This window comes from Eurosta solidaginis, chromosome 5 (genome assembly GCF_040869045.1).
Source record: "Eurosta solidaginis isolate ZX-2024a chromosome 5, ASM4086904v1, whole genome shotgun sequence".
In the NCBI taxonomy this organism is placed as follows: Eukaryota; Metazoa; Arthropoda; class Insecta; order Diptera; family Tephritidae; genus Eurosta; species Eurosta solidaginis.
In genome coordinates this window covers 118,519,314-118,532,427 of record NC_090323.1, presented here as the reverse complement: position 1 = coordinate 118,532,427, position 13,114 = coordinate 118,519,314, and the positions used below count along the sequence as shown (strand labels likewise).

Sequence of the window (13,114 nt, the reverse complement as noted above, 5' to 3'; positions counted from 1 at the left end):
CTTCATTTCAATAATCTACGCTAAAAATTCGTGAAGTTACGAAAATAAATTTTCACGATCAGCTGGTTTAGCAGAGTTGCACTGCCACACCACCATTTTATGCAGGGTAAAAGTGCAACGCTTTTGCGTTGCGAGCAGGCAAAAATTTTGACAAAAGAATGAAATACCCCGTAAAGGCGTTACCTGCTTTTTAGAATAGAACAAAATATATTTATAACCCTTGCGCGGCGTACAAAAAGCGTAACACTTTTTCCAGAAAAGAAAACGCTATTAGTTGTACTCCATTGTACTGAATTTTTCACGTTTAGCCCTTTTGTAAAGACAAGCCATAACTTTTTCAAACAAAGAATTTAGTTCATTAATATCGCGTGGTCAACCCAAAAAAAATTAAATACTTCGAACGGGACAGCTGCGGTTAGGTGACATTTTCCAAAGCTTTTAACTTAATGCAAGAAATCTTTTCGACGCGTTTTTACGAACAGGAACCAAACACGATATCGAAGACTTTAATAGAAACCAGGGAGAATTTTTGTTTCGATTCGAGCATGTTTACTAAAGTCTCTCTTTGTTTTAAACATGCTCTTTGCCATAACGCTAGCATTTTCTGTTCTATAGCCTCTAAAGTTTTTAACTTCTAGCCCAAAATCATTCAATAATCTTAAAATTTAATCTGCAGCAGATTTTCTAAAACTTTGGGAAAATCTTACACAAGATCTACAAAATTTCTGAAAATATAAAAAAAAAGCTTAAAGAGCGACAAATAGCATAGCAATCTGCAACCAAAGCTAACTCTGCAAGGACACCTGTGGTAACAACTGTCTACCCGCCGTGCTGTTCAAACACAGAGGCGAAAAGTGGGTGAAGAGCATGCTTCAACTCCTATGCAAAATATTGTCGGACGAGCGCATCACTCCAGATTGTAATTTAAGTGTGCTCTGCCTAATCAACAAAGCGATCCCATAAAGCGCGCTAATTACCATTGAATCAGCCTGCTTAATATCGTATAGAAAGTCTGTACAGCGTGATGTGCGAAATACCTAAGCCCAAAGTTAACGAAGCGATTGGACCTTGTCACTGCGGATTTAGACATGTAAATCTACTACAGACCAGATCTTCACGATACGCTAGATCCTGGAGAAGACTCCCGATAAGAGAACCGACACACCATATTTTTATTGACTTCAAAGCAGCCTTTGACAGCACGAAAAGAAGTTACGTGTATGCTAATATGTCTGAAATTAAGTTGCAAGCAAAGTTAATAAGGCTTTGCCAAATAACGTTGAGCAACACCATCAGTTCCGCAGGGATTGGGGGTGACCTCTTTGCGCCATTCCAAGCCAAAGGAAATGTGTGATCAAGCTGCAATTGTTGCAGCAGTGTTACTTTTTATAACCGTTTTTCGGCAAAGTTTTAACAGCTGTGGCACCGTCCCTTTATTGAAGCACAGTATCTGCATGAGTACTGCTGGTAATATTTGGAGGCTCGAAACACACCCGAGACTTCAGACAAGGCGCCTCCCTTTTCGTGCGATTTACCTAACCTAATGGTGGAGCAGACAATCCATTAAAAGAGCGCTCATTTGCGTGGCGTATGCTGATAATATCATTTGCCTCAACAAACGCGTCGTAAGTTCCATGCTAAGTTTCGCCCTTCTCTGGATTAGATAGGGGCGAGAAAGAGTGGGTTTGCAGTAATGAAGTACTTGTACTTGTGTCATTGTTGAGGGATATAAATTCGGGGGGACTGTGAACAACTGCGTGTATGTGGGAACCGGCATAAACAGCCAAAATAACTGAAGTCTGCTAGTCGCTCAGGTAAGATACTGATGCATGGCTCGGAATCATGAACGGTGTCGAGAGAAGATAAAACGCATCTTGGGGTGCTCGAGGAAAAAAGTTCTACTAAAGATTTGTGGTACTGACCGTAACCGACGCCGAGTGTCGAAGGAAATATAACGATGAGCTGTATGAGCTTTTCACAGATATGAATATAGTGCTGCGAATAAAAATCAAAAGGTTGCAGCCTGAGAAATGGGGACACTTCCACTGAGTTGGGAAAAAAACTTGAAATTCGTTTGTTATGCAGTGGCAAAGTCGCTTAGATGGTTAATAGACAACTAATTATGACAGTTAAAAATATTTTATAAAGAGATTTCGTGATAACCTTTTGTTAGATGAATTGCCTACCATGTACGCACATTCCACTCAGATTGGTCGTTGAACTTTCTCTATACTTCGAGTTCTATGGTCGGAGCCATTTTTCGCATTTGCTGGCTCGACCCTTCTTGCAAAAACTGGATGACTTGTGAAAATAGCTTTAGAAAGTCAGTCATGCCTCTTCCGGTATCCCATCAATGCTTTGCGGGGGACTTCAGATCGATTCGCTTCAAAACATTTGCGGATTTCAGTTTTGCAATTATTTATACTATTTCTTTTAAATTCATTTAAGTTCTCAATACAAATTAATTTAGAAAAAAAATTATAAAGCTTAGCTTTTCTAATTTACAATTAAAATCTGCAACTCTTTTATCGCGAATCGATTAGCTCTCCTCCGCAAAGCATCCGTCGTATCCGATTAATTCAAATATTGAGCATGGTAGTTATGTCCTTTCCGTACAATTTATAAGTATACATATATAATTTTACCGAATGCTTGTTTAGATTTGAACGTGAAAAAATATTTTTTTTGAAGTATTCATCATCAACATCTTGCAGACCCTTAATAACCCACGCAGGGTTGGTTGGAAACAATATTTTAGTTAATAATATTTTATTTAATTGAACAATTTTACCGAGCGTTTCTCTACACTCTGATTCCTTAGTGATAAGCGGCTCAATGCATCCAATGGATTTTTTCGCGCCTAGGTCATTATTCATTAATCAATGATGAAACTAAGAAATCATAAACTTACATTTATCTTAGCCTGTTCTGCGGCCTGACTGGGCGTCAGACTTACTTCGCTGGGCGTTTTCTTCGAAAATAATATAGGTTGAGTTGCAGTACTTTACACGTATATTAATGTTTAGACTTACAGACACATGCATCTTTGATGATTGTGGCTTGCTTGCAGTTTGGAAATTGCTCTGCTTAGTTTCCATTAAAATACGTTTCTTTACTATTTGTTTATTTTCTTTTACAGTACGAAAATATTGTTAAATTTTATTCAAAGAAATATACATATACCTCACGAAATCAATAAATAATTTCAATTATATGACAAATAACAAAAGGAATCCTTCTATTCAAAGTACATAAATACAAAGTGAGTTCAGTATTGGTACCACAGCTGCGAATCTGAGGATCACGATTACTGTTAGGCAATTCACAAGGTCTCTTATTGTCTTATGGAGTAACTTTATGCTGACTGGAGGTCAGATTTTCACAACAAAAGCGTAAAAATTTGTTTTTTCGGATAATATATTTCGGTTAATCCACGGTAAGCGTCTTCAGGGTTGAAACTAAAAACCAATTAACAAACTAATTCGAACAAACATAGCCATTGATACTACAAAAGTACATACTGTTACGAATATTAGCAAAACTAAGGAGTGCTGCCAGCTGCACATCAATAATTCAATCATCATGTATCTACATAAACGAAACAATAACTGCGTCTACATATATGTACCATGTACGTATACGAGCAGCGGAGAGTCAATGCACTAACACATGCATATATCTGAGATACTCCTATAAGTATGCAATGAGAAAAACTATAAAATTGTGCAATTGTAGTTACAGCTGAGAAGTTTGAGAGCTACTGGACTAGTAGATTCTGGAAGCGCCTAGAAGATGTATAAAATTGTGCAATTTTAGTTATAGCTGAGAAGTTTGAGAGCTCATGGACAATGCTAGTAGATTCTAGAAGATGCGAACGAGGAAACCAAAGAATATAAAAGGCGACAGATGTAGAGGCGCTGTAATTCAGTTTAATTTGAGTTGTCAAGCAGTTACGACTAAGACGATATCTAGCGAGCAATAGCAGTATTATTTTGAAAGTCAGTTTCATTTAAGCTATCAGTTTGGTTATTAAGCTATTCGTTGCACAGTTTGAGTGTTATTGTGAAGTATTTTAATAAAGGCCATTTTTCCATTATTCAATATTGGAGTTATTTATTCAACAGTTTAGCGATACGAACCTAGCAAAAGGGCAAATAAGAGGATTTGCAGCAAATTCGTTACAATACATTTTATTTCACGTCCTCCCACTGATGACTAGATATAAAATATTCATTCTCTCTCAATCCGTTTCCATGAATGGATTTTAAGAATCAGCTGTCTGTTCATTCCATTTAAAACAATGGTTCATTCGATTCCAAGAATGGGTTTTAAATATCAGATGACTAAGAAGCTACCTCACATACACCAAAACTCCAATAAAATCCGCGTTATCATTGTTTTACAATAAAGCAGCAAGTAAGCCGTCAAAAACTAATTAAAATTTATAAAGAGGCAAAGCTTTGTAACAATATTTTGTGATAAACCATAACTAAGTGGTGAATAGTGTTTTGCGGTGCAAAAATATAAAAGGCAGTACAGAGTTTTGTGCATTTGATATTGGAAGCGTTGCAATAGCAAACATCAGCTACGGACTCAAAACGGAACAACTTTTATACTCAGGTGAGCAGAGCTCACAGAGTATAATAACTTTGATTGGATAACGGTTGGTTGTACAGGTATAAAGGAATCGAGATAGATATAGACTTCCATATATCAAAATCATCAGTATCGAAAAAAAAATTTGATTGAGCCATGTCCGTCCGTCCGTCCGTTAACACGATAACTTGAGTAAATTTTGAGGTATCTTTATGAAATTTGGTATGCAGGTTCCTGGGCAATCATCTCAGATCGCTATTTAAAATGAACGAAATCGGACTATAACCACGACCACTTTTTCGATATCGAAAATTTCTAAAAACCGAAAAAGTGCGATAATTCATTACCAAAGACGGATAAAGCGATGAAACTTATTAGGTGAGTTGAACTTATGACGCAGAATAGAAAATTAGTAAAATTTTTGACAATGGGCGTGGCACCGCCTACTTTTAAAAGAATACCTTTTTAAAAGTTTTGCAAGCTGTAATTTGGCAGTCGTTGAAGATATCATAATGAAATTTGGCAGGAACGTTACTACTATTGCTATATGTATGCTTAATAAAAATTAGCAAAATCGGAGAACGACCACGACCACTTTAAAAAAATATAAAAATATAATAAGTAAATTATGTCAACATTCAACTCCAGTAATAATATGGTGCAACAAAATACAAAAATAAAAGAAAATTTCTAAATGGGCGTGGCTCCGCCCTTTTTCATTTAATTTGTCTAGGATACTTTTAATGCCATAAGTCGAACAAAAATTTACCAATCCTTGTGAAATTTGGTAGGGGCTTAGATTCTAGGACGATAACTGTTTTCTGTGAAAAAGGGCGGAATCGGTTGAAGACACGCCCAGTTTTTATACACAGTCTACCGTGTGTCCTTCCGCACGGCCGTTAACACGATAACTTGAGCTAAAATCGATATATCTTTACTAAACTCAGTTCACGTACTTATCTGAACTCACTTTGTATTGGTGTAAAAAATGGCCGAAATCCGACCATGACCACGCCCACTTTTTCGATTTCGAAAATTACGAAAAATTTTAAAAATGCCATAATTCTATACCAAATACGAAAAAATGGATGAAACATGGTAACCCTGCAAACATACTACTGGTATTTACTCGGTAATTATCGGATAATTTATCAGAGATTTCTTTAGTTAAACAGAATTGGCGTCGGGATAGAATTGCCCTATATACCTCTCGTACATGTGAATTTATATAAGTACAATAGCATATAGCAAAACTGGAATATACCAGTAATTTGTTTGAAATTTCTACATATTGTACCAATACAAAACCCGTATATTAATAGGCTCGTTTTTGGTAGCCTACGGAAAAAAATAAAAGTATTTTCCATGATTTTACCAACTATTTTAGGTATATATATGGCCATAAATACCGGTAGTTTCCTGGTATTTTATTTATTTATTTATTTATTTGTAGTCATACATGACGAGAGTGCACTTACAGACTAATTACAAAACTTTAGATTTTTTTTTGTTTTTTTTTTTTGTGCTTAGTATAAATAATAAATGTTAAGTGATCAATATAAATATTACACGATTATACAATTACAATATTAATCAAAACTTACAAGTAGTGAAGCTACAAATTTGGCTTTAGAGCTAAATAAATCAGAGGTAAAAGAACCCGATGGAGAGTTAAGTTCCCTTAAAGCTCTATAGATAGGTGCATTGCTAGCATAAGTACTTCTGACTTGTTTTAAGGAAAAAAGATCGTTATTCCTAAGACAACGCTGCGGGACATGGAAAAATATACGTTCAAGTAAAAGAGGGCAATCTATTGTACCATTTATAATGTCGAAGACTGTAGAGAGGGAGAGAATAGTTCTTCTGGAGTTTAACGATTTCAGGTTGATTAATTTGCATCTGGCAATATATGGTGGAAGTGGGTCTATAAAATTTAATGAGCGTAGAGCATAGTGCAAAAACACCTTTTGAACACGTTCAAGTCGTTTGATATGACAATCAAAATATGGTCTCCAAATAAAGACCCCATATTCAAGTTTGGAGCGAACAAGTGACGTGTATGAGAGCTTCAGCGTATACGGATCACTAAAGTCCGAACTAAACCGACGAATGAAAGCAAGCATAGCATACGATTTTGCTATAGTGCTATTGATATGGCTCAAGAATGAAAATTTAGCATCGAAAATAACACCCAGGTCGGATATTTCATTCAGGGTGGATAGATTAGAGTTGCCAATGGAATAGGAGGTGGGAATAGAGGAACGAGACTTCGCAAACGACACATGGAAACATTTACTAACATTAAGAAGAAGTCGATTTTTTTCACACCACAAAACAACGTTGTTTAAATCATTCTGAATTCTGGATGAATCAGACAGAGAACGAACAGAGGAATAAATTTTAAGATCGTCAGCGTATAGCAGAAAATTGGAGAAGGTAAAACACTCACAAATATCATTAGTAAAAATGATAAAGAGTAAGGGCCCCAGAATGCTACCTTGAGGCACACCAGAGGAGGCAATAAAGTTATAAGATGATAAATTGTCAACAACTACAATGCAATGCCGAGAAGAAAGGTACGATTTTATCCAAGATAGAAAAGTAGAGTGAAAGCCCAGATTCGCCAAATTTTCAACTAAAAGTGTGTGACTCACTTTGTCAAAGGCCTTGGAAAAGTCAGTATAAATAGTGTCAATTTGCAGGTGATCATTAAAAGCAGATGTACAGAATTCAGAAAACACTGCAAGGTTGGTAACCGTGGATCGACCAGACATGACGCCATGTTGGTTGATCGAAATATATCTCTTGATGGAAAAGAACATCTTTTGCTTGACAATATATTCAAACAATTTAGATACGGTTGACAATTTTGAAATTGGCCTGTAGTTGGCAATATCATTTTTATTACCTTTTTTGAAAACAGGCGTGATAGAGGTAAATTTCCAGGCATCAATAAAAACACCCGAATGAAGTGATTTATTAAAAATTATCATAAGAGGATAAGCAACAGCAGTGCAGTTTTTGAAAAGGTAAGATGAGAAACCATCAACATCTGAACTCGTAGACGACTTAATATGCAGAATACCATCGAGCACATCATCAGGCGATAGGAAAAGTGATCCAAAATTAATTGGTGAATTGGTATCTGGGAAATAGTTGTCATCGAACGGCTCAGACGACGACTCGAAATTAGAGCTGAAAAAGTCAGCAAAAAGATTAGCGGCCTCTTGCGGAGAGGATGCACTGGTTCCATTATAGAACACATCCGATGGTATGCTAGAACACATTCTTTTGGATTTAACAAAACGCCAAAAAGACTTTGGATTTTGCTTGATGTCAGATTCAAAATTATGAACATAATCTCGGTATAAGTCCTTATTTAGCGATTTAAACTCTTTGCGATAGCGGTGAAATTTTTCTTTATGAGAAACAGAGTTAGAAGACTTGTACTTTTTGTAAAATTTGTTTCTTAGATTCTTCAACCTCTTTAATTTCGATGTATACCATGGTATCCTATGGCATTTCTTCCCAAAAACTGGAACATGTTTTGAACAAAATATTTGAATTCTATTTCTAAATACTTCAAAGCATTCCTCAGTATTGATATTAGCAAGTAAGGAGTCCCAATCTAAGGCAGCTATATCCAAATTAACATTATGCAAGTTTCCACGTTTGAAATTGAAACTTGAACAAACACTTTTAAGCGAAACTTCTCTAAAATTATAGAACTCAATAAGTACAATAACAGGAATATGATGAATGGTTGTCTTAGAAATAGGATCCAAACATTCGGTTATAGAAAAATTTATATTATCATTAACGAAAATAAGATCAAGATATCTAGAAAGACTATTGGAAAAATGGTTAACCTGAGAAAGATCTAAGCTTGCCATGTTGTCGACTACGTAAGACTCTGGAAAACTAATAACAGTTTTTGGAAAGAATGTAAAGTTGTTATCACAGGAAATCCACTCTAAATTACTTAAATTAAAATCACCCAGAATGCAGAAATTACAATTATAATTCTTAGAAACCAAGCCCACAATGTTGTCCACGTGCATTTTATAGATGGCGTCAGCGCTTGCCGGCGGTATGTACGAAGCACAGATTATGAGATCAGACGCACCACGTACACTGATACAAAGCTGATCAAGAAGAGAGTCCCCATTATCCAATGGAACAACAGAGGCTCGATACCTCCTACTGACAGCAATCAAAATGCCGCCACCTCTTAACAGACCAGTTTTTTTAGGGTCTCGATCCTTGCGGAAGACATTGTAAAGATTGGAATCAAAGTATTCATTATCGTAAAAGTCGGAGTTCAGCCAGGTCTCAACAAGTACAAAAACATCATAATCCAAGTGAGCACTCAAATTAAAAATATCTTTAGATTTTGTCCTGATGCCAGAGACATTCTGGAAGTAGATTTGGATATTCTTCGCAACCAACTTATTTTCAGCATTTAAGCATGAACTGGCTGAGGCGCGGCGATAGTTACAAAAGGGCGAATCTTAACATTCACTGGCCAGATGCATGGATTTAAAACTTTATCGTATAAACCCTCAGATACACCTAATTTAAAGTTGATTTTCCGCAGCTCTGAGACTTGGGTATCCTTTTTTACCAAACAGAAGCAAGCCAGGTATTTTTTATCAATACTAGCTTGTGTGGACACGTACGATAAGATGTCGGCAGTAGAAACATTAGAAGAAAACGATGATAAGTGTAGCCATTTCATTCTAGAAACTACACTTAGCTCACTACTGGTATTAGAGCCGATAAATAGGGGTGGGCTAAGTTTCTTACGTGAAGTTTTAGGAGCAGTATTCAAATCAGGCATGCCACCCTTATTTGGTGATTCCAAATCAGATCGCGCAGGTGAAACAGCAGGCTGTAGGGTATGCTGAGTGGCAGTAATACTGGCATAACTTTTTTTGGCTTGTTTATTATTATTTACACTGACAGCTAGTGCAGCAGTAGGAGAGCAAGTATCACTACTTAACGATATTTTGGCGTGTTTGTTGTTATCAAAGCCAGCATTCTCAGTAGCGGGAGGTGTTGAAACTGCAGCTGATAATGACTTCGAACTAGTCGCATTGGCATTGAGATCATTTGCATTATAACAATTATACGTACCAATAGACGTAGCATTGGCCGTAGCAGCATCCGAAAAAGAAGGAGAAGGCAGAAAAGAGATTAAACTGTCAGCACCGTTGTTGGCAGCCGAAAATTGATGATGAGCGTTCGTGGTATCACAACAGCGTGGCTTATTTACATTTGAAGAAAACTTAAATAGTGCATTATTTTTATCAGAAAGTAGAGCGTGCATGGCACAAAGCTCACTATGCATGTCATTAGATTTTTTTAGCAAGAGTTTATAGTCATCACATACTGTACTCAAAGTCGAAAGAATACGAGCATTCTCTTCCCTAAGAGCAGTCATTTCTTTAATGATAGTAGCGGAATGTATTTTGCAGTTGTTGTCACACTCAATAGAATGGCTTTTCGATGCATTGTTGTTGGTAGCGGAAAAGAGTGGAGGCGAACGAATTGATTTACGACGTTCAGACAAACAAGACTTGCAAAAGAATTGTCTATTAGAATTTAAGAGAAAATCCGCATCATCGGAAGATAAGTCAACGCACTCCAAATGGAAATACTATTTGCATTGAGCACAAGATATTTTTGGTTTACCGCGGTCAACTTTATGCCCGCACACACACGGCATCACACAAATATATATTATTTATTAATGTTTATTAAAAGTAAAATCCACAAATTTAAAGTCAATATCAATATTGTCAAGTGAAAATGGCTTTTCGATGTAAGAAAACCGATAAATAGGTACTTTTACATATTAAAACCCAAAAAAACACAGTGAAAAATTCGTGAAAAACCCGAAAAAAGAGCAGAGCGAAAAAAAGACGTCCGCACTCCTCGACTGCTCAACAATTAATTTTCCTAAATATGTGCACATACTTTTTTTTGGTAAATAACCAATAACTACAGTAAATTATCCCGGTAGTTTGTTTGATGATTTCTAGTAGTTTACTGGTATTCCTTAGATCATTTCCCTGTATTTTTTTTTTTTTTGGTAAATATCTCATAAACACAGTGAATTGTACTGGTAGTTTTCCAGACAAGTTGTCGTAGTTTATGGCTAATTTGTCTTGAAACTACGTGAAATATATTCGTATTTTATAGAATAAAGTTCCTTGTAGCGTACGTGGAAATACAGCTTAAAATACCGTTAGTTATCCGGTAATCTTCCAATAGTTTCTTCGTAAGTTCTTGGTAAATATTTCCAAAATTATAGCCTAATTTACCTATGTTTTCATGCCCAGTTACTTACTAGTTACTAATTCCATATTCTAAAATAAATACCAATAAAGTAAATTTTCTATCAAAATGTATTAATAATTCATTCTTTATTTAACAATAATTATAATTAAACTAAATTTGGAAAAGGTAAATTCTAAATTTAAAATTTAAAAAAGTTAGCACGTGGTATAAAAGGTGAGTTACATACGTTCAAACATGCAAGTGAAACTTATATATGTAAGTGGCTTAAACGTATAAAGTTTATTTTATCTATTACTAATTATTAACTTGACGTGCTTAAATCGGTTATGCGCCAGCTCGATCGATTTCCATGCATCTATAAAAAAAGTTAAAGTTATTAGATAGTAATCTTTCTTTCATACAACTCTATTGACTAAAAGCCAAAAAGTTTTAAGTTTCCCTTTTGAATGCTGGTGTTAAATACTGACACGATTTTTTTTATTCGGAAAGAAATTTAGGTCTAGCCATCTTATTGAAAACTTGTAAAATCTCATGTGTGTAAATTCCTTCTAAATAATGTTAAACTTACTGAAAAAAACCTCATTAAAAAGCTTAAGGCTGTTTAACGCCAACATCCCAATTGTATTTATGAACTAAATTATCTTTTATTAATTGCCTAAAAACGTCGTCCAGCGATGAAGACGCTCCTTTTTGCTTTAGTATGAGTGTAAGCTATTTGGAATTATTAATTAAAATCTTATACATTTTTTTAAATATTTCACAAAATTTTAATACCATTGCATTCTCGAAATAAGGCTTTTGTAGGTCCGTTTCCATTTTGTCTAATTCGCCGATGTTCGCTAGGAGAAGTGTTGATATAATATTTAACTCCACCTCGTCGATTTCCCCACACAGCCGCTTTGTAATCTTAAGCACCTGACGATTTATAACCAGATTTTCTCGCAGCATTTTAGTCTAGTCATCAAATTCGTTCTTATCTATGAAGTGAAAATAAAATTGAAATTTGTCCCAGCGGGTATATTACGTTTACGTAGAGTGGTCATGCATCTTAACCATAGTCAGGCACAGTACTTTAAATGTTTAGTGCATTGAGCATTTCACTACCTCTAATCAGAGTTATTTATTATAACTTTTAACGCTCACAATATATAACTACCAAAATCTAATGAAAAGATTCTTCAAAAAAAACGCCCACTTTAAAAAATGTTTATGCGGATTGAGTAACTTCCAAGTAGACACAGTGCCAAATTTTAAGATAAAAGCTGCATTGGGTACTGAAAAAACACAAAAAAATTTAATGATAACATGTGAAAATATAATATGTGCCCAACTATGTTATTAACTTACGAATATAAAGAAGGGTCCGCTCAAAATGCAAATAGATTGCTCATGCCTTTTGCTGAAGTAGAGAACATATTTTTTTTAATATTAATTTTATTTCGCCGACTGATTAAATTACTTGAACACTATACATTAGTACAATAAGTCCACGTTAAATAATCTGTATTAATCTTCACAAGTGAAAGAAAATTTATGAAAGACAAATTGATCGTTTTTCATATAGCCTACTACTATGTAATATATGTTTCCAAATATTCTTGTAAAAATACCGAGTTTGTGATATGTATTTTTTGTCGTATTTATTATGGAAAGGTACCGAAACTTTACCTAAAACTTCTTATTCACAGCTCACAGTATAAATTGAAGAAAAATCCAGTAAAATACCAGGAGGATTCCTAAAAATTACTGAAAACATACCTCAATTGTAAATTGGTAATTATAATGGATGGCTACTAAAACTTTAACAAATGCTTATTTACTTTCTTTTCATTGGTGTTAGTGAGTTAGAATTTTGTATGATTGTATTGGTAGTTTCGTTAGTCGATGTTTGCAGGGAATTGGATTGGTTTATTGAGGCAAAATATAACTCTAGAAAAAAACTTTGTAAAATGGGTGCGACACCTACCATATTAATTAGAAGAAAATGAAAAAGTTCTGCAGGGCGAAATCAAAAGTCCTTGGAACCATGGCAGGAATACTGTTCGTGGTATTACATATATAAATAAATTAGCGGTACCCGACAGATGATGTTCTGGGTCACCCTGGTCCACATTTTGGTCTATATCTCGAAAACGCCTCCACATATACAACTACCATACTCCCTTTTAAAACCCTCATTAATACCTTTAATTTGATACCCATATCGTAGAAACAC

At 35.2% G+C, this 13,114-nt stretch overlaps 1 protein-coding gene across 19 annotated transcripts in view; it reads right to left on the bottom strand.

Annotated features, from left to right (window-relative positions):
* The window catches only part of LOC137253031 (alpha-tubulin N-acetyltransferase 1-like), a 783,286-nt gene that overhangs the window by 97,059 nt on the left and 673,113 nt on the right, over positions 1-13,114 (bottom strand). The window contains exons 1-4 of one of the 19 annotated variants that reach the window (XM_067789274.1): positions 3,033-3,167; positions 2,912-2,971; positions 2,792-2,860; positions 2,646-2,717 (exon numbers count right to left, since the gene is read on the bottom strand). The exons of 14 other annotated variants lie outside the window; for them this stretch is intronic. In XM_067789274.1, coding sequence (XP_067645375.1) covers positions 2,646-2,717; positions 2,792-2,860; positions 2,912-2,971; positions 3,033-3,098 — 267 coding nt within the window. In that variant the 5' untranslated portion in view covers positions 3,099-3,167. Of the gene's footprint in view, positions 1-2,645; positions 2,718-2,791; positions 2,861-2,911; positions 2,972-3,032; positions 3,168-11,208; positions 11,255-11,854; positions 11,877-12,091; positions 12,174-13,114 lie in introns of those variants that run through there. 4 more of the 19 variants (XM_067789288.1, XM_067789285.1, XM_067789289.1 and 1 more) reach the window with 4 other exon arrangements.